The sequence below is a fragment of the Hemibagrus wyckioides genome, linkage group LG03 (assembly GCF_019097595.1).
Source record: "Hemibagrus wyckioides isolate EC202008001 linkage group LG03, SWU_Hwy_1.0, whole genome shotgun sequence".
NCBI classification, from domain to species: domain Eukaryota; kingdom Metazoa; phylum Chordata; class Actinopteri; order Siluriformes; family Bagridae; genus Hemibagrus; species Hemibagrus wyckioides.
In genome coordinates, this window is record NC_080712.1 from 16,298,564 (window position 1) to 16,317,418 (window position 18,855).

The 18,855-nt window shown below is 40.0% G+C and overlaps 1 protein-coding gene across 1 annotated transcript in view; it reads left to right on the forward strand.

Moving 5' to 3' along the window:
* Nucleotides 1–5,833: 5,833 nt before the first annotated feature.
* The window catches only part of rin2a (Ras and Rab interactor 2a), a 29,534-nt gene continuing 16,512 nt past the window's right edge, over nucleotides 5,834–18,855 (forward strand). Inside the window, exons 1-2 of the mRNA XM_058385649.1 lie at nucleotides 5,834–6,054; nucleotides 16,060–16,161. Of these exons, the coding sequence (XP_058241632.1) occupies nucleotides 16,102–16,161 (60 nt within the window). The 5' untranslated portion in view covers nucleotides 5,834–6,054; nucleotides 16,060–16,101. The remainder of the gene's footprint in view (nucleotides 6,055–16,059; nucleotides 16,162–18,855) is intronic.

Here is an 18,855-nt window from a genome sequence, read left to right on the forward strand (position 1 = left end):
TTCTTTGCACAACAACCAGAGGCCTATGACAATGAAACTACCAGGTGCGCGTTCATGTTATCCTTGCTAACTGGTAAAGCACTAGACTGGGCCTCAGCAGTTTGGGACTCAGATCCCCAAGTAAGGAGCTCTGTTAACTACTTCACTGGACTTATTCGGGAGGTGTTTGAATACCCAGCGGGAGGGAAAGACATTTCTGTGCAGCTGCTCGAACTACGCCAGGGTTCTGAGTCGGCGGCTGAGTACGCCATCAAATTTCGTACGTTGGCGGCTCAGTCAGGCTGGAATGCACCAGCACTCATGGCAGTGTTCCGGCGAGGGTCTCAACCCGTCCCTGAAGGCTGAGATGGTGTGTCGAGACACAAACATCACCCTTTCTCAGTATATCTCCATGGCTATCAGACTGGATAATCTGTGCCGCCAATACAATGCTCATGTGTCCACATGTTCACTACCTCACCCCATATCAGAGGGTTGCTACTCGGAATCCATGCAGCTGGGGAGAACTCGTGTTTCTGAGGAGGAGCGTCAGCATCGCACCCAACAGCAGCTGTGTTTCTACTGCGGGAAGCCAGGCCATCGAGTTTATCACTGCCCAGAGAAACCTACCACATCTCAAGTGGGAAAAGCTAACACGGTATCTAAGCTTACCCTCCCTGCCTTTCTACTCAATGGTAATGAACGTTTTCATGTCACAGCGTTGATTGACTCGGGCTCGGCAATCAACCTGATAGACCGTGACCTGGTGCTCAAACTCAAGCTGCCTGCTATCCCTTGTACCCCACCTCTGAGAGTAACTGCTATCAACGATCAGCCCATAGGAGAAGGGCTTCTCACTCATCAGACACCCGTAATGGACTTACAAATTGGATTATTTCACCACAAGAGACTATCATTTTTTTTTTTTTTCCTCCCCCTCCAATCCCATCGTCCTGGGCCTCCCGTGGCTACAGCTTCACGATCCGCACATTTCATGGAGGGAGGGAGAACTCAAGAACTGGTCCAGAGCCTGCCTGGCAAACTGCTTCACTGATCCCACGCCACGCCCATGCCTCTCTACTTCTGTCGAAAGCCCTGAGTCCTCGTCCTCAGTCACACTCCCCAATGAATACCGTGACCTCTGGGATGTTTTCAGTAAAGAAAAAGCAACCAAACTACCTCCACACCGGTCCTGGGATTGTGCTATTGACCTCCTCCTGAATTCCATGCCTCCCAAAAATCGTGTTTATCCTCTCTCTCTTCCAGAAAAAAGAGCTATGGAGGAGTATATCGAAGAAACCCTTGCTGCAGGGTATATCCGACCATCTACATCTCCGGCTGCGGCAGGGTTCTTCTTCATGGAAAAGAAGGACGGAGGCCTACGACGCTGCATTGATTATAGAGGTTTGAATGCCATAACCATTCCTTATCCCTATCCTCTTCCACTAGTCCCCGCAGCGCTTGAACAGTTACAAGGGGCTAAAATATTCACCAAGCTGGATCTCCGCAGCGCTTATAACCTCGTCAGGATAAGAGAGGGTGACGAATGGAAAACTGCATTCCATACAACACAAGGACATTATGAATACCTAGTCATGCCTTATGGACTTACTAACGCCCCTGCTGTCTTCCAGTCTCTCATCAACGAGGTATTTAGAGACATGCTCAACAAGCACGTCATAGCATACATAGATGATATACTGATTTACTCCCCCAACCATGAGGAACACGTTAAACATGTGCGGGCAGTCCTCAAGCGACTTGCTGAGCATCACCTCTATGTCAAGCTCGAAAAGTGTGAATTCCACCACCCCTCCATGTCCTTCCTAGGCTACGTGCTCTCACCGGAGGGGGTAGAGATGGACCAATCCAAGGTATCTACAGTCACAGCCTGGCCCCAACCCACTACGATCAAAGAACTTCAACGCTTTCTGGGCTTCGCCAACTTTTACAGTCGCTTCATCCGTCACTACAGCACCATAGCTGGACCACTCACCTCACTACTCAGAATACCCAAAAAACCCAAAAAATTGTCATGGACTGACCAAGCCCGGGCAGCTTTTAAGAAGCTAAAACTAAGTTTCACCTATATTAGCACCTATATTACGTCATCCTGACCCCAGTCTGCCCTTTGTAGTAGAGGTGGATGCTTCCAACAGCGGAATTGGGGCAGTACTTTCACAACGCCAACCGGATTCTGGGAAGTTGCATCCCTGTGCTTTCTTTTCGCGCAAGCTCACGGCAGCCGAGATGAACTATGATGTGGGAAATCGGGAGCTTCTATCCATGAAGGCTGCTCTTGAGGAATGGAGGCATTGGCTTGAAGGCTCCCACCAACCTTTCCTAGTCCTAACAGACCACAGAAATCTGGAATACCTACGTGAGGCCAAACGAATGAATCCTCGCCAAGCCAGGTGGGCCCTCTTCTTCACCAGGTTCAAATTCTCAGTCACCTATTGACCAGGTTCCAAGAATGGGAAAGCAGATGCCCTGTCCAGAATCCATGAAACTCTCGAGCCACCAACTCCCCCTGAACCCATTCTCCCTCGGTCTGTTCTCGGTCTGTTCTCATAGCCCCAGAGCATTGTGGAGGAGATCGAGCGGGCCCACACCACTGAACCCCCTCAGCCAACCTGTCCACCTTCCAAGTTATATATACCTATCTCCATGCGTCAACGAGTTATGCAGTGGACCCACGAAAGCCCAAGCTCGGGTCACCCCGGCATTCAGTGTACCACCCAACTCCTACGTCATAGATTTTGGTGGCCATCACTTAAAACCGACGTGGAAAAATATGTCAAATCCTGTCCCATGTGTGCCCAATCTCGTACAAGCCATCTACTTCCAGCTGGATTATTGGAACCACTGCCTACTCCATGACGACCATGGTCTCACATTTCCACAGACTTTCTCACAGATCTACCCGAGTCTCAGGGGTTCACCACTGTAATGGTGGTTATTGATCGGTTCTCCAAGGCCTGTAAGCTTATTCCCATGAAAGGATTACCGACAGCCATGGAAACCGCCCAAGCCTTGTTTCACAATGTGTTTCGTAATTATGGCCTTCCAGAAGACGTCGTCTCAGAGGGGCCACAGTTTACGTCACGGGTTTGGAAGGAATTCTGTAAACAGTTGGGGATCAACGTCAGTCTAAGTTCTGGATACCATCCCCAATCTAATGGCCAAGCTGAACGCCTGAACCAAGAGTTGGGAAGATTCCTGAGGGCATACTGCAGTAGAGAACAGCATCGCTGGAGTGAGTTCCTTCCCTGGGCAGAATATGCACAGAATTCTCTAACCCACTCTTCCATAGGCCTCACCCCATTTCAGTGTGTCCTCAGCTACCAACCACCATTGTTTCCATGGTCAGGGGAACGCTCGGACGTCCCTGCAGTAGATGATTGGTCCAGGCGGAGTCAGGAGGTTTGGGAGCGAGCCCATGTACGCCTTCAAAGGGCAGTCCGCAGGCAGGAGGTCCAAGCAAATCGCCATCGGCGCCCCCACCCTGCCTACCGGGTGGGCCAAAAGGTCTGGCTCTCCACACGGAATCTAAAATTGCGTCTCCCTTGCCGTAAGCTCAGCCCAAAGTTCATCGGACCATTCCAGATCGTTCGCCAGGTTAACCCAGTCTCTTATCGTCTAGAATTACCCAGGGCATATCGTATTTCCCCTACCTTCCATGTGTCTCTTCTTAAGCCTTTTCACGAACCACAGACAACCAACCCCGCCTCCAGTGAACCACCTCCACCCCTAGACGTTGACGGTTCCCTCGCTTATCGGGTACATGCCATCCTTAACTCCCGTCGTCTAGGAGGCCGTCTTCAATACTTAGTGGACTGGGAGGGGTATGGCCCAGAGGAACGCTGCTGGGTAAACGCTGCAGATATTCTGGACCCGCCACTCACGGAGGAGTTTCACCGTGCCTTCCCCAACAGACCTGCACCTCGGCCTCGGGGATGTCCACGTCGTCGAACACCTGGAGGTGTTCCTAGAGGGGGGGGGTTCTGTAAAATCACATCCAGATCCAGAACACCAGAGGGAGCCCTCGCCCGAGTATTAGCACTCTCGTACTCACTTCCTGGTTTGTTCTAGCATTTAAGCAGCATGCTCCCTTTGTTCATTGTGAAGTATCGTTCCTTCTTGACATACTAAGCCTTGCCATAGTTCTGCTCTCAGATTGTTTCTTGTGTATGATCCTTGCCTTCGTCTTCGACTTCGAGTTTTGGTTTTGTGTTTCGGGTTTGATTTTTCTAGTGTTTTGTTTTCCGGCTTTTGCACTTGGCTTCGTCTATACGGTCTATGATTCCTGCCTGTGTGAGTTTAAATAAAGATCTGCACATGGATTCAAACACTCCTGTCTCCGACAATCGTTACAACTGGAGTCAATGGGAAGTTGATTTCTGAACTTTTCCCTCACATAACTGAAACTTGTGCTGTTAATTATATTAATCATTTGATATGATATTAATAGGCATATCACTTTCCTAGTCTTAAATATCATTGAATAGATATCACTTCTCCTAGTCTTAAATACTGTTGCAATTCTCTTTATATTGTCAATATTTATTCTTGGTTTATTTGAATGAATTTAGGAATAATAAATGATTTATTCTATAACAAATACCACCCCCCTGAGGCCATTTCTTTGGGTGTCATGGGAAAAATATAGAGAATATATTCACAAAATTGGTGGCTGGTGGCTGAAATGGCTTTCTATGTGACATATAGTGGACCACAGTGGGTTCTGAAACTATTATTTTATGCCATATGTCTCATAAGGGTGTGAACAAATAGCTATTAAATTACTTGTCACACAAGACACTGGTTCTCAAAGTCTGTGAAAAGCATCATCAGAGGATATGTGAATTATGTATTTATGTCATCAATTAATCTGTTTGTCTGTATGTTTATTTATTTTTCTGTTTGTTTTCAGTAGCAGCAATCACACCCTCCCATTATCAAAGTTATTATCTTTAAAATGACTTAATGATGGTCATTTTATGGTCATTTAACCTAAACAGATTCAGTGCTTCTTTTTTTTTTTTAATGAATGAAATCACTGGACTCTGCCGTGACAATATCTCTAATGTTGCCTCTACATACCAGTGTTTACATACTGCACAAGAATATTCTCACTTTAGGTTGAATGTATTAATAAGTGCATCAGTCTATTTCACCTTCTTCAGCATTTTCCCCCTTTTGTTTCGGCAATACCTGTTTTCACAGTTTAGACAGCTTATGTTTACCTACAGATATTTTATATTTTATACAGATGTTTACTTTTACAGATATTTTATACAGATGTGTACGCAAAGCTTTTTGCACTAACGGACTTAGTTTATTGATCATCATACAACAATTGTATTATTTCATTGTATTCTATGTTATTTTGTTTATTTTGTATTTACCCTGATCTTTTTTTTTTTTTTAGCTGCTCTGCGTGCCTTTAAATTACCCCTTGGGGATAAATAAAGTGTTTGAACTGAATTGAACTGAACTAAACTGAACTGAATTGACCTGAATTGAACTGAACTGAATTGAATTGAATTGAATTGAACCGAATCAGTTGAGATGGTGTATGGAAGTGCTTATAAGTTAAAGGGATCGGGTGCAAAAAGTTTGAAAAGGTTTGCCTATCTATAGGAGTTGCTTTTCTATTAGTAAAAGATTTGCTTTAGCTTTCAGTGATCGGTTCAATAGGTCGTCGATGTGAACTCCAGTGTGCTTTTTAAAAGCATTTGTCTAGCAAAAGCCAAACAAAAGACCACATTCCCGTCCAAGACATTCCGGCAAGAAACCACGTGACCGTGAAACCCGACGCGGGTTTACTTTTGTTCTCCTGAGATTGTTTTGCCGGGAGAGGTCGCATGCTCTGTCCAGCCGAAAACACACGCATTGTGGAAGAGCTCTTTCCTGTAGACTAGAAGAGGAACTCCTCCTAGTCTTTAGTTATGGGAGAAACTCGGAGCGTGACAGAAAACTATGTGTTTGCGCTGAAAAACTGCGCTGTGAACGGCGTGTAGTTGTCTCGGCGGAATCCGGACCTCTCGTGCTTTGTGTCCGAACATCACTGAGGTGAGCATTCAGCCTTTTATATGTGCAAAAGTGCGTTTCTGTCCAGTGATTTCTGAAAGCTTTGGAAGAACAAAAAAAAGTGTTTCGCAGTTGGACACACTAAAACAAGCCTGGGTTAAGAATGGCTATGTAGTGGGCTGTGTTCGACAAGACAACATTAGTTGTATAACAGAACGTAGTACTATCACTTTCATTCGATGATCTTAGTTTACAGCTGTTTATTGCACTAATTTACCAAAATGTATATTTAGTCTATTTAAATGCTGAACCAGCACCTGTTGTTGCACTTAAGCTGCCCCCAAAACCCCACCAGTCCCTACTAATTTGGCCAATTGGTAACACAAAGAAGCAGTGTGAACAGAGCTGTAAGGTTGTGTAACTGTACACACTCTTGTGATTAAATCCTTCCACTTTTACTTATTAAACCCCAGGTTGTTATTTGTAAACAGCCTAGCCGAGCATCTCACGTTAGTGTGTTGTTTGTTTAATGTTTGCTTAGTTGTCTTATCTGGATACAAATATTTCATGAATTAGAGGAAAATCCTGCCTCACTGATCTGCTCACTGCTTTTATAAATCTGATGAAAAACAGAGAGGCTGGGTGGAGTTTAAATCAACACAGGTTCGAAAGAATAACATTCAGGGTTTGGTTTTCAGATTATTCTCTCTGTTCGTCGGTCTGCACACTTTCTTTAAAAATGTGCTGCTTAAAAAACTCTATCATTGTTTTGTCACTGCAAGAGACCGTAGTGTCCTTTTAAATCATAGGGTTTTGTTTTTTCGTTATACAGTACGTACCTTTCTAATGACATACTAATACCAGAGATTATTAAAGGTACATAAGATGCATGCCTGAGGTTACCGTTTCAACAACAGAGACTGGTACAGTTAATACCCTTTATTACATCAGCCTTATTAGCTGTTTTATAGCCTGCTTATTAAGTGTGTATTACAAAAGTATTAGACATTTGGATTGAGGCATCAAGCAAAATGAATCAACAATTATATAAAAAATATAGATTATTATTATTATTATTATTATTATTATGCTTCTTCTTCTTCTTATTATTATTATTATTATTATTATTTTATTTATTTATTTTTTTTTTTTTTATATATATATAACAGTGTATTCCCCCCATACTATTTAATATTTAATGCAGGTGGTTGACAACAGTGCAAGTATTCAGTTTTGAGGAACTGAAAATGTCATAATTTTTTACATTCCTATGGGATGTTATGGATATTAGTCAGACTTAAATTTAGAGTCTGCTGAAACAAGTATGACAGGTTGGCTTAAAGTGATTACAGCATGTGAAATGTTTAATCCAGGCCACTGAAATGGGTCTATCATTAAGTATACTGCAATGAACGATACCAGCATTCATGTTCTGTTCTATGTCAATTGAGCTGTGTGGGTAATGATAATCCTGCATTCCTTTTCTATTTGTTTTATTAGTAATTATGAGAAACAGAGATCTTGAGATTTCTTGAGAAACAATTTCTAGGGTTGCCTGAGTAAGAGTCCTGGCCAGTTGCCATGCAGGTTGTCTCATAACATGTAATAAACTCTGAAATTCCACATTTGGGTAATAAGCCACAAACACACACACTGAGAATTGTTTGGTCAGTTGTCATTGTGTATTTAGAGACCACTTCATTTTTAAACGTCTTTGGCTGGCTATAGAAAAATTTCATTTTCTTCTGCAGTTGTGTAGTAGTATGATACAGTGCTTCAGTCAATAGAAAAGACAGCAGTGCTCTTGGCATGTAAGGCGTGGTATTAATGCACTCGTTATTATTAAACCAGTCTAAAGTTTTTCTTTGTTTCTCATTGTTGACTCAGTTTCAGTGTCAGCTGTAGGTTTCTTCATGTTGCTTCTACTGTAACTACATGATCACAACTGACAGATTACACTGCATAAAAATCAGGAAATTTTAAACTGAAAGAAATGAAACATGAATAGCATTTCACTGTCTTTGTTTTACTTATTCATTTATTTTTAGATTACAGTCTGCACTGTCCTTCCCTTAACGTTGGTCTTGAAAGCATATTTCTCGTAGTACAAAGATCTCTGTTCATCTGCTTCTGTCTCATAGTGCGAAGCCGGGGAAAGAGACACTTTGCAGGGGAAATGGCCAGAATTAGATGGCTACTATGTACTAAGAATGATTATTTTTAGTGACTGCAATAGATGTGAGGAGTAATTGGTTTGACTTTTTTATTGGTTACAATAGAGGCAACAATAGCACATTCAGTCATGTTTAATGTTTAGGTTTCTTTACAATATATTATATGTATTTATATTTGTAAGGAAGTAGAGTTTGGTGCCTTAATAAAATTAGTCAGGCATAAGCAAGGTTAGATGCAAGGAGGCAGGGACACCGTAATTCACTTCATTTAATTTTTCCATTTAAGCCAAACTGCGTATGACCCAAAATTATTCAGACATTATTCTTTATTTTTCTTTGTTTTACTTTCAGATCTTTTACCAAACACAACAAATGCCAACCCTAAACAAGTACCACTGGCCATTGGTATTTAAAAGAAATTAGATTTAATGTAAAATAGACAGCCTATCTCAAACTGACACCTTGTTCAATTTCTAGGAAAGTAGTAGATTTGGGTTATTTTGGGGTGTAAAAATGTAAAATTATTATTGTTGGACTCTAGAATGTGAATAATGTCACATATTTTAGAAATATAGAGGGAAAGAAAACATACAGTCCTAGATTGCATAACAATTTGTATTTGTTCAGCATTTGTGGTAGCAATGTCAACGGTTCAGGAAGAAGATTTCCTGTTGCTACAAAAGGTTTTGCTTTACTTGCTGTAGCTCTCAACTTGTGTGAACATGTTTACGGTACTGGGGGCAGAAATCAGTAAATACAGTACAGCAAATGTCTAAAAGACAGCTCTATCCATTTTCTGAATAGCCAACACCTGGAGATGAGCATGCATGATACCGGGGCTTAGAGCCCCGGCTGTGTGCTGTGTGCAGCACTTTGAAGAAGGCTTTAAAGTGGAGTGAAAGTTTTTACAATTCATGTTCCGATTGTTTGTAGTGACTTGACACAGATCTGTCCATCAGATCAGACCATGCCGGATCATTGATCCAGGAACATAGTCCAATTGCAGTAATTCTGTTTGACCCATGCATACACACCCACAACACACAAGATTCCAGTAAGCAACCGCAGTGTACTTCAGTAATGAACAAAGAATTAGTAAATAGTTACAGTTTTGTACACAAAGTTCCAAATAAAGTGGATGTTTCAGACAAAAGTCACGCCAGCTATACAAGCAAAGTGCCTGTAGGAGTTTCAAAATGATTTGACCAGTAGAAGGAGAAAGAACTAAACAGCACACTCAGAAATGTACGAACCCTGGTGTGTTCATTTTGTTTTTTATTGTGACAATTCCTGAGCACCAGCAGCTCTGACTTACTATATGACTGCTACAGACTGGGATGGGTGAAGGCTAACACTTGCTTCCTCTGAGACATGTTGCTCATGAAACAACTCAATATAATGTAACACACTCAGAGAAATCTCAGAGCGCTATCTACCCTCTTCCACATACATTAGCATGCAGATGCCCATGATTAGTTGTTGTGTTGCTATGATTTTTGTTCTTTTCCAGCCAAAGATGGCTGTGGCCTTGTTGGAATTTGAACCAGTGATCACCTGACATGTTAGCTAGGCAAATGCTATGACCATAAAATCGTCACTGACCAGTTAACAGGTGTGTGAAGAAACGAAAGCTCAGGGAGAAAGAGATGGAATAAACCATCCTTGAGGAATTATTGAAATAAACATGGTAGCTGGTTGTTAGTAATGTGTTATAGGTTACTGTATAATTACAGCAATACACTGGACTGTTTCCTGACTTGGTTGTGAACTGCTGAAGCTGTGTCTGGGAAATGGTGGATGTGTGTAGCTGCCCACATCCTGTGGAGTGTTTGCCTTTGCTATACACCCACTCACTCATTCCCATTCGCACTCTGCCAGTACATGTGAAAGTGCTTGGTGTTACCATAATACACCATAGATATATATCACATGGTGAATGAGGGTATGTGTTTTGTATCTAATTCCACCTATGCAAATTTATCTGATGCTCCCTAACCTTAAGTGTTCTTTAGAATGTGGTTGTGGCTTTTGTATTCTTTTTGTTTGTCTGTTAACATAATTTCCTTTTTTTACACACAGGGATCGGAAAGTGAAACCCACAGTATTGTACATTATGTAGGAACTTCCAGGTTTCACATATATACTTTGTGGGCTAGCTGCAGTTTGTGCTAGCTACATTTCTCGCAATGTCTGCCACTTCCTTTTTGGGATACTGATGGAACCACATTTTTAGCTACTCCAGAAAGCCAACCTTCTTCTGTCTTTGCAAACTACATCTCATCACTATATAGTGCTACTGTTGGATAGCAGGCTATATCACAGTAGGATCCTAATGAGAGAACGCCAAAATCTGTGCCTAACAACGAATTTCCTTTTCCACTATGCCACACCTACATTATTTGCCGGAAGGCATGACCAGAGTAAGAATACAGGGTATTTACAGAAGGATGAACTTCCTCCGTGTGGACTCTATCAGTCTCATTGTTTGTGAACATATGTGGGTGTTTCTCTTTGGTGACTTCTGCTTTGTGTATATCTCTCAGACTATACATGTGTGCTTGTCCAGGCCCGCAGTGGTTTCCTATGAGTATTATCTCCCTGATGTTATTAGCTTTGATGGGAGGATGTTTCTTAAACCTTGAAGAGCAAGAACACCCGGGCCTAGGAAAACTGACTTTGTTTCCAGGACTAGAGTAGCTTAATGGTTAATGGTATACAGATGGTTTTGTTTAGGGAATACTGAGGATTGTGAAATATCAGAATGTAGAGGAACTCATGGGGTTAATGTGACAGCAGTTTTAGTAGGTTTATTCTTTTAAGCCGTTTGCACAAAAGATAGTTCAAAAATGATTGGGACTAGAAAACTCCACACAAGGTGTATACCCATTATATCGCTACTTCCTAAAGCTATAGATAAAGATAGAGTTTAATTTCTTTTTTTTTTTCTCTTGACTTGATTAGATGAAGCATTGCGCAGAAACAGAACGTTTCCTTATCAAACTGGCTGAGATTTGTTGAGCAGCTATATTTTTCTGTCAAGTTAAAGTATTCTGATATGTAGTTTAGTAACTAGTTTAGCATGATGTGGTTCTCAGTAACATAAAAATATCTGGGAAGGAAGTGCTTATTTATAACTGCTATAAAATAATTGTTAAAAGAAGGAAATGTCATTCATTAATAACACAGAAACTGTAACTGTTGACATTTCTGTGGTGTAAGAGGAATAGAATGCTTCAAAATGTGCTGTTACTGGAAAATAATAAGAAAAGAAAATATACTTCTCTGTGCATCTTGCAAAAAAAAGTGATTTAAAAGCTTGTCATAGTCTGAACACCAAATACATCTGAAACTGTTGATATACAATATCTCCCAAAAGTGAGTACACCCTTCACATTTTTGTAAATATTTTATTATATCTTTTATTATAACACTGAAGAAATGACACTCTGCTACAATGTAAAGTAGTGAGTATACAGCATAACAGTGTAAATTTGCTGTCCCCTCAAAATAACTCAACACACAGCCATTAATGTCTAAACCGTTGGCAGCAAAAGTGAGTACACCCCTAAGTGGAAATGTCCAAATTGGGCCCAAAGTGTCAATATTTTGTGGGGCCACCATTATTTTCCAGCACTGCCTTAACCTGCAACTGCAGCTCAGTTTCAGGGTCTTGGCAATCTTCTTATAGCCTAGGCCATCTTTATGTAGAGCAGCGATTCCTTTTTTCAGATCCTCAGAGAGTTCTTTGCCATGAGGTGCCATATTGAACTTCCAGTGACCAGTATGAGAGAGTGTGAGAGCGATAACGCCAAATTTAACACACCCGCTCCCCATTCACACCTGAGACCTTGTAACACTAACAAGTCACCTGAAATCAGGCTGTACACTCACTACTAGAGTGTCATTTCTTCAGTGTTATCACATGAACAGATATAATAAAATATTTACAAAAATGTGAGGGGTGTACTCACTTTTGTGAGATACTGTATATATCTTGTCCACTCTTGTCACAAGTAGATGAAGAGACAGTTTAACAAACCCGTGTCTATTAAAACATCTTTAGGCTATGAATAAAGACAGTTGTCATAGATGTATTTATTATTTAGCTATTTTAATTCTTCCATATGAAATTTAATTCAGTTGATCAGTAGCAGTTGATTTTTTTTTTTACTTTTTACTTTTTGGGGTAATCAAATAATAAAATGCTATAATTTGATTGTGATTGTGACATGTGCAAAAGAAAAACATTTCAGGAAACCCTGTAGTTTTCATAATTGTATATGGTCAAAATTCTGCTATATATGCAGGGTTTTTCTAGGCTTTCACACATGTGCAAATATTTCACTGAAGCATTTCTTTGAGCCCCAGGAAAATGAATTCCATGAATTGCCCAGGGTTTCCTTTCGAGTGTGCATCCTTGGTACATCACAGATCCAAATTTGAAGACAGTTTAATTTTGAAAAAATATATAAATAAAAAACCCACAAAGGCTTACCATCAGGCACTTTCTTGCTGATTTTTGTTTCTAATGAAGTAAAGCCAGACAGACTGTAGTTGTAGTTCTGATTTCATCAGGTGGGTGTTTTCTTATTATTCAAAGCAGGAAATCTGATTCTTATGTCATTGCTGTTAAGGGCAGGTTTACGACAGATTTACTGATAATGACATTTTTTTATTTTGCTTGGTATGCTCACTTGAAGCTGATCGTCTATCACCCTCAGAAACAGTGGAGAACCCACCTATTTATTTTTGCTTGCTCTCACAAACATGCGTGCCAGCAGTGGGAAATATTTTTTCTGGCTTATTGCATACCAGTCCAATCAGCTTTGAATTGCTTTCCAGCCCTCAGCTACCCATTTAGAAGAGTTATAACAATAATGACAAACAGGGATCTTTTCAAAACGGAGTGTTTTTTTGGCCCAGATGTGTCATTCTTCAGAAAAACTGCTCCTGCTAAAACATGCACACAAGGGCACACCCTCCAAAATGTGCTTTTTATAATATTTGAGGGATTAGGAAGGTCTAATGTTTCTCTGTTTTTGAAATGTTGATTAATAACATGTCCTTTAATTGTCTGCTTTCCCAATTTCCGTTCAGAATCTCGCTGGTGCTGCCAGGGAAACTGCCATGGCCCTCAGTGATGCCTCTGCACCTGGCGCGTGTGTTTGTGTGTGTGTTTGTGTGTGTGTGTGTGTGTGTGTGTTTCTGAAGACAGAGCTACTCTGTGATTTGAAGCTCAGATGTGTCTTTGTGTTTCTGAACAGAGCCTTCCTTTGGCGTACACACAAACTCAGACACTCTTACACGTACAGATGGCATGCAGTCTTTATTCTATTGTTTGCATAGAGTAACATGGCCTACAGGCACAGGGTGGCTGGCAGGTTCCTTTACTTAGCATAATGTTACTTATACCACTGTTGAAATCTTGGATCTGATTGGTCAGATGGTGGTGAGTAATTTTTCTTTTACAGTACAGTACTAACTATAGTGCTGAATAAAATTTTTATATAAATGTAATTCATTCTATTACATTAATGTATTTCACAGGGTCAAACACGTCACAGAGCCTTATATTAACATTAGCCTACTAATGTATATATACAGTAGTAGCCTACTAATGTATATATACATTAGCCTAATATTAGCCAAATAAAAACTAATAATTTAATAAAGATGCATAATCATTGATTTAGTGAAGCTTTCTGTATAAAGATATTTAATTAATTTTTTTTGTGTTGTTTTTAAAACTTTATAACAGCCAGTAAATTTTCTGAATATGTGGTTTCTCTGTAGAATAAAAAGGTTGTTTTTTTGTTTTGTTTTATAAACTTTAAGAAAGATGAGAGAAAGAGAGGGTAGGGAGGGGGTGACAGTTTATAATTGCCATAAAGGAACTTGTCATGGACATTAAATGTAACTATAAACTTTTGCAAGTAGAATGTGGCATTCAAAAATAAGTTAAAAACTGAAATCACTGACGTTTAGAGGGGTTTCTCTGTATTCCTATGTGTCTGTTCAGATGAAAGATGTGCTCCGAAAGATTTCTTGAATCTCAGTGTGTTTCTGGTCCCTAATAACCCAAGTAATGACTTTTCCCATGTTTATTCTGCCTGGCAGTTAAGAGTCCTTCCTGTTTACCTAACACTGAGGGAGGGGTTTCTGTGTGTGTGTATGTGTATGTGTGTGTGTGTGTGTGTGTCAGAGAACAAGTGGATTCAACCCAGAATAAACAATGGCTTTTCTCTCCTGGGTTGATTTTTTTTCACTTAAATATGCATGTGTGTTGATATTTTACAAAAAAGGTTCAGACCTGTGTAATAAGGAAGAGATTAACGTATTATGCTCAGCGTGTGTCTGAGAGCGGAGGGTCAGTGCTTTTTAGTAAATGTCGCCAGGACAGGCAGCTTTCCCCCCTACATGCTGCAGTCATTTCCTGAGACATGTACTACAATATTGAAAAGCAAGCCTTTGTTATTTCTGGCTTTTGTAGAATGAATAAGACAACAGGCAGTGCAGAATGTCTTTGACTGACTGCAGCTTCACGCTGGATAATTAACTGTAGTGTGGAAGAGAAAACTTGCCAAGGATTTCAGAGGGAAAGATGTGATCATTTGAGGAAAGGAAACAAGGGAGAAGGCCTGGAAGATTGTACGAATGATTTGTCAAGAAGACCCTGGGGTTGTTTAAAACTGACAGTTTGAAAGTGATCTGAGTTTTACAAAGTGAACATGACTCTTTATTATACAATGTGAGGACCAAAACAACCCCAGTCACCCCACTCCAATAACAGTGTACTACCCCAACAAAAAGACAAATGCCGATTAGAGGAGTACAGAAAAACAAGACTGTTCTGTTCCTTTTGTTGACAATAATATTGGAAATCACTGTTGTAAGAGTTGTAGTGGTAGTGTGACTTGTGCTGGAGGTTGTTTTGCATATGTCGTGCACAGCTGTGCTGGATCAAAGTCTTCTGAGTATCAGTATTTTAGGCATCTGGAAGTTGGTCAGAAGTGGCTTTATTTGTAGCCAGAGAGAATCATATTCAGGGAGTGAGCGAAGATCATTCATCATTAACAAAGCCCACAAAATTAGCATTTGGAATTTAGGTTGTTCAAAAGAGTTGCAGAATCTTGGACTTCTATTTCTGGGTCATTGGTAATGATGCTGGACTAGAAATGTCCAGAGAGATTCTTGATAGATTTAAATCACAGTAGAGCAGAAAAAGTCGTTTCAGACAGCGGCATAAACCTTAATTTGGATATTTGCTTCATGATGTCATGTCTGTACTGCCCTAATGCCAGGTTGCCAACTGGTGTAATAAAGTTGTACATTCATAGGCTGCTCACTGTCTCACTTCACTATCTTTAGAAGAAACTGCTTTTGAGCACTTCTCCATTTGTCCATCCTCACCATCTCAGTTTATTCACATAGTATAACCTATTCCTTGTAGTCATCCCCCAGGCTTACGTTCTCGACTTCTGTCTATTTTTAGCTTATTAAAAAGCACTGCATAAAATTGCTTCTTTTTTTTTTTTTTTTTTGGTCCACAGAACACAAACTGCCCATGGCAGATGACTAACAATGCATCACAACAGACAGCAGTCTTTGAGGCACTATTTACAGGAAGTGGTAGACTGTAGGTGTAGAGAAGAGTTTTTGTGTGTGTTTGGGGAAGTTCAGCATACATTCCATGCAGCAAACATTAAAGATAAAAGTGGAGATGATTCTACTGAAGTCATTTTTTTCTCAGGGGGATGAGAGTAGAGAGAGCACAAACTTCTGTCAGCGCTCCATCTGATCTTCAGATCTCTGACCTGCCCTCTTGGAATGACTTGGAATTTCCTCAGATAAACGGTGTGTTTATGCTCCACAGAGCCCTGGCAGCAGCACACAGCAGATCAGGCAGAACGCCAACATGGCCGCAGACGCATCGGTGAAGCCATGCCAGATGGACCGCAGTGGCAGCTTCTTTAAGGTACCAGTATCTAAGTGTATTTTTACATCATTTTTCATTCAACCAGCAAAAGGCTTTTGGATGCTTTAGTTAAATTGGCCATCTTCTTCGGGTAATTAAATAAACAAAATCCACAAAGAACAATGCTCTTTGTAGTTGGAAGTGCCGCCTGGTGTGAAGCATTCTGTTTAGTCTGCTATTGGTGCTCTGCCTCCACGCTAGGGCTAAAGCTAGTGAGAACTCTGAGAACCAGACACTCCAGAGCCTGCTGTGTCGGCTCTTATTTCATTGACATATTTATACACTTCAGAACTGACCATTAATAAATTGTGTTAAGAAAATGAAATAATATAACATATTAAAATGCTTGTCTACAGCCAGGTGGATTTAAACTCTGCTTTCATTCCCATGTGTCTTGAATAGCCCATTGCACTCCATTCCACAGCTGTCTGATTTTAGAGCTGGACAGAAATACACACTACTCACAGCACACTTAGAGTTTGGTGTAAACCTCTGGAATGCTATTTTACCCAGCTCAAGTACTTGTACAGTACTTTTCAGTAATTCTAGCATATGGTTAAAAAGAGGCAAAATGTGCATTCTCTGTAAGGACTGTGTATTCTTCGTCGAATATTTCAAGGCCACATTTACTGAAGCCTTCAGTTCATGCTTTTTTTTTTATTTTGAACCAAGCCTGTGACGTAATCACTGTTTGATGAAGGAAGTTTTACTCACTGACTTAAGTCTCTGGCTTTGCTTCAGTTAAGAGTTTTGCTGCAGCCAAAGTCTTGAATAAATCATCTGACTGCACTTATGAAGATTTTCTCTGATCATAGTGGATTTTTGTTAGGATTATGGATGTGAATGAACAACAGCTTTTATTACCTCTTGTTTCCCAATGCTATTTACCAAAAGACAGAGTTAGCGTGTTCAGTAGCAGGTGTTTTTATACATTTTTCTTTTCTTCTTCTTTTTTTTTTAATGGAGATTTCCACCATCAGCGGTTAGTTTTTTCTGTTTAGACTTTCTCGTGTGTCAGCTCAAAGTTAACAACGTGTCCAGGAATATGTAGTTTCCTAGGGTCTGGTCTGCTATTTTGGATGCCCACACAGTGCATGACTAAATCATGGAGCTCATTATAGAGAAAGTTACTGAGTGCCATTTAGAAGAGTGTTTTGACCTTTTGAAAAGGCAGTAGTGCCAGTCACCAGGTTGCCAGGCTCACAGGCATCATACTTTCCTTCTAAATCTCCTTAGAGCAGGCAGAAAAAAAACAGTTTTTTTTCCTAGTTAATCTTTGTTAAAATCCTGGACTAGCAGCTTTCTCGTGGATGTTTTTTTCATTTAATGTTTTGGAGTCTTCTTCACATCCCATGTCCTGTCTTTTTCATTATATAAAGTCTGCTTATTAGATTACTTGTAAATGATACTATTCTCTTTGACTGACGTTGACCCTGAGGAATGTGCTGTGTTTAATGTTAAACCTGTCATGAAGATTTTATAAGTCCTCTTAAAAGTTTCCTCTTTAATTCCCAGCTTCCATTTTTCACATGTATAGATTACCTAATATTACCAGTACCCCCTTGTCTTGAGGAAACCTGTTTTTTTTCCAGAAACCGCTCAGAAAAAAACTGATGTGTAGATTCAGGCCCTGACATGTTTCTGCCATATAGTGTGTATGTGTCTGTTGTTCAATGATATTTGATTTTAATAAAAGATCATTTAATAGTTCTTCAGTAAGATATGGATTTTTTTTAGATTTTGTCAAGACTACTATTTTTTTGTAGTTAAAGTATTTATACAAGACTGTATAGAGGGTGTGTGGGTTTTTTTTTTTGGCTGTAAGCTGCATTCAGTACACAAGAGACTGGGGTGTAATTGTGGTTTGCTGACTAGGTCTTTGGGGTAAGACAAATATCTACAGAGCCTAATTGAAATTTGCTGGCTCAGAAAAACTGAAACACAAGGAAAAAGTGCTTTCGTGTTCCATAGGTTTAATTTATTTAAATATCCAGTTCTGAAATATTTGGGAGCTCAAAAGTAAGCCAGTGTTATCATAGACTGGACTCTGAATCTGCCAGACCTAGATCTAGAGAGAGTGATGAAATGCTGCCCTCTGTTGGTACAGAACAGAAGTGTCATTCTAATGCAATTGAAAATATGAACAGTCATCTAAATTGATCCACAGTGAAATCTTTATTTGTTAAGTGCTTAACTGATTAAAGAACTTTTCTATTATGTTGTGAGTATAAGGAAGTACAACATAACCTTAAACAGTTTTGCAGTAGGCCTGAATTCATGTCCAGAACTTGCCATGATTGGCTTCAGAAAGATCGATTAGATCAGCTGCTATAGAGGAGATGGATCAGTCTGTGCAGAAAGTGTTTTTTCTGCGATTCTGTCAGCTGAAAATCACACTGCAAAGTAAAGGGATGCACTAAAAAGGGTAAAAAAAGACAGGTTTCTGGTTAAATGCAGTGTTTGGCCTCTTGTGAGCAGAGCATGTCATATATATATATATATAATAGATAGATAGATAGATAGATAGATAGATAGATAGATAGATAGATAGATACTTTATTCATCCCAAAGGGAAATGTACAGCTTCCAGCACAGGTAATAAATAAAATATGAAGGAATATAACAAAAAATACTTATATGTATATATATATATATATATATATATATATATATATAAAATAAGAAAAAAAAAAA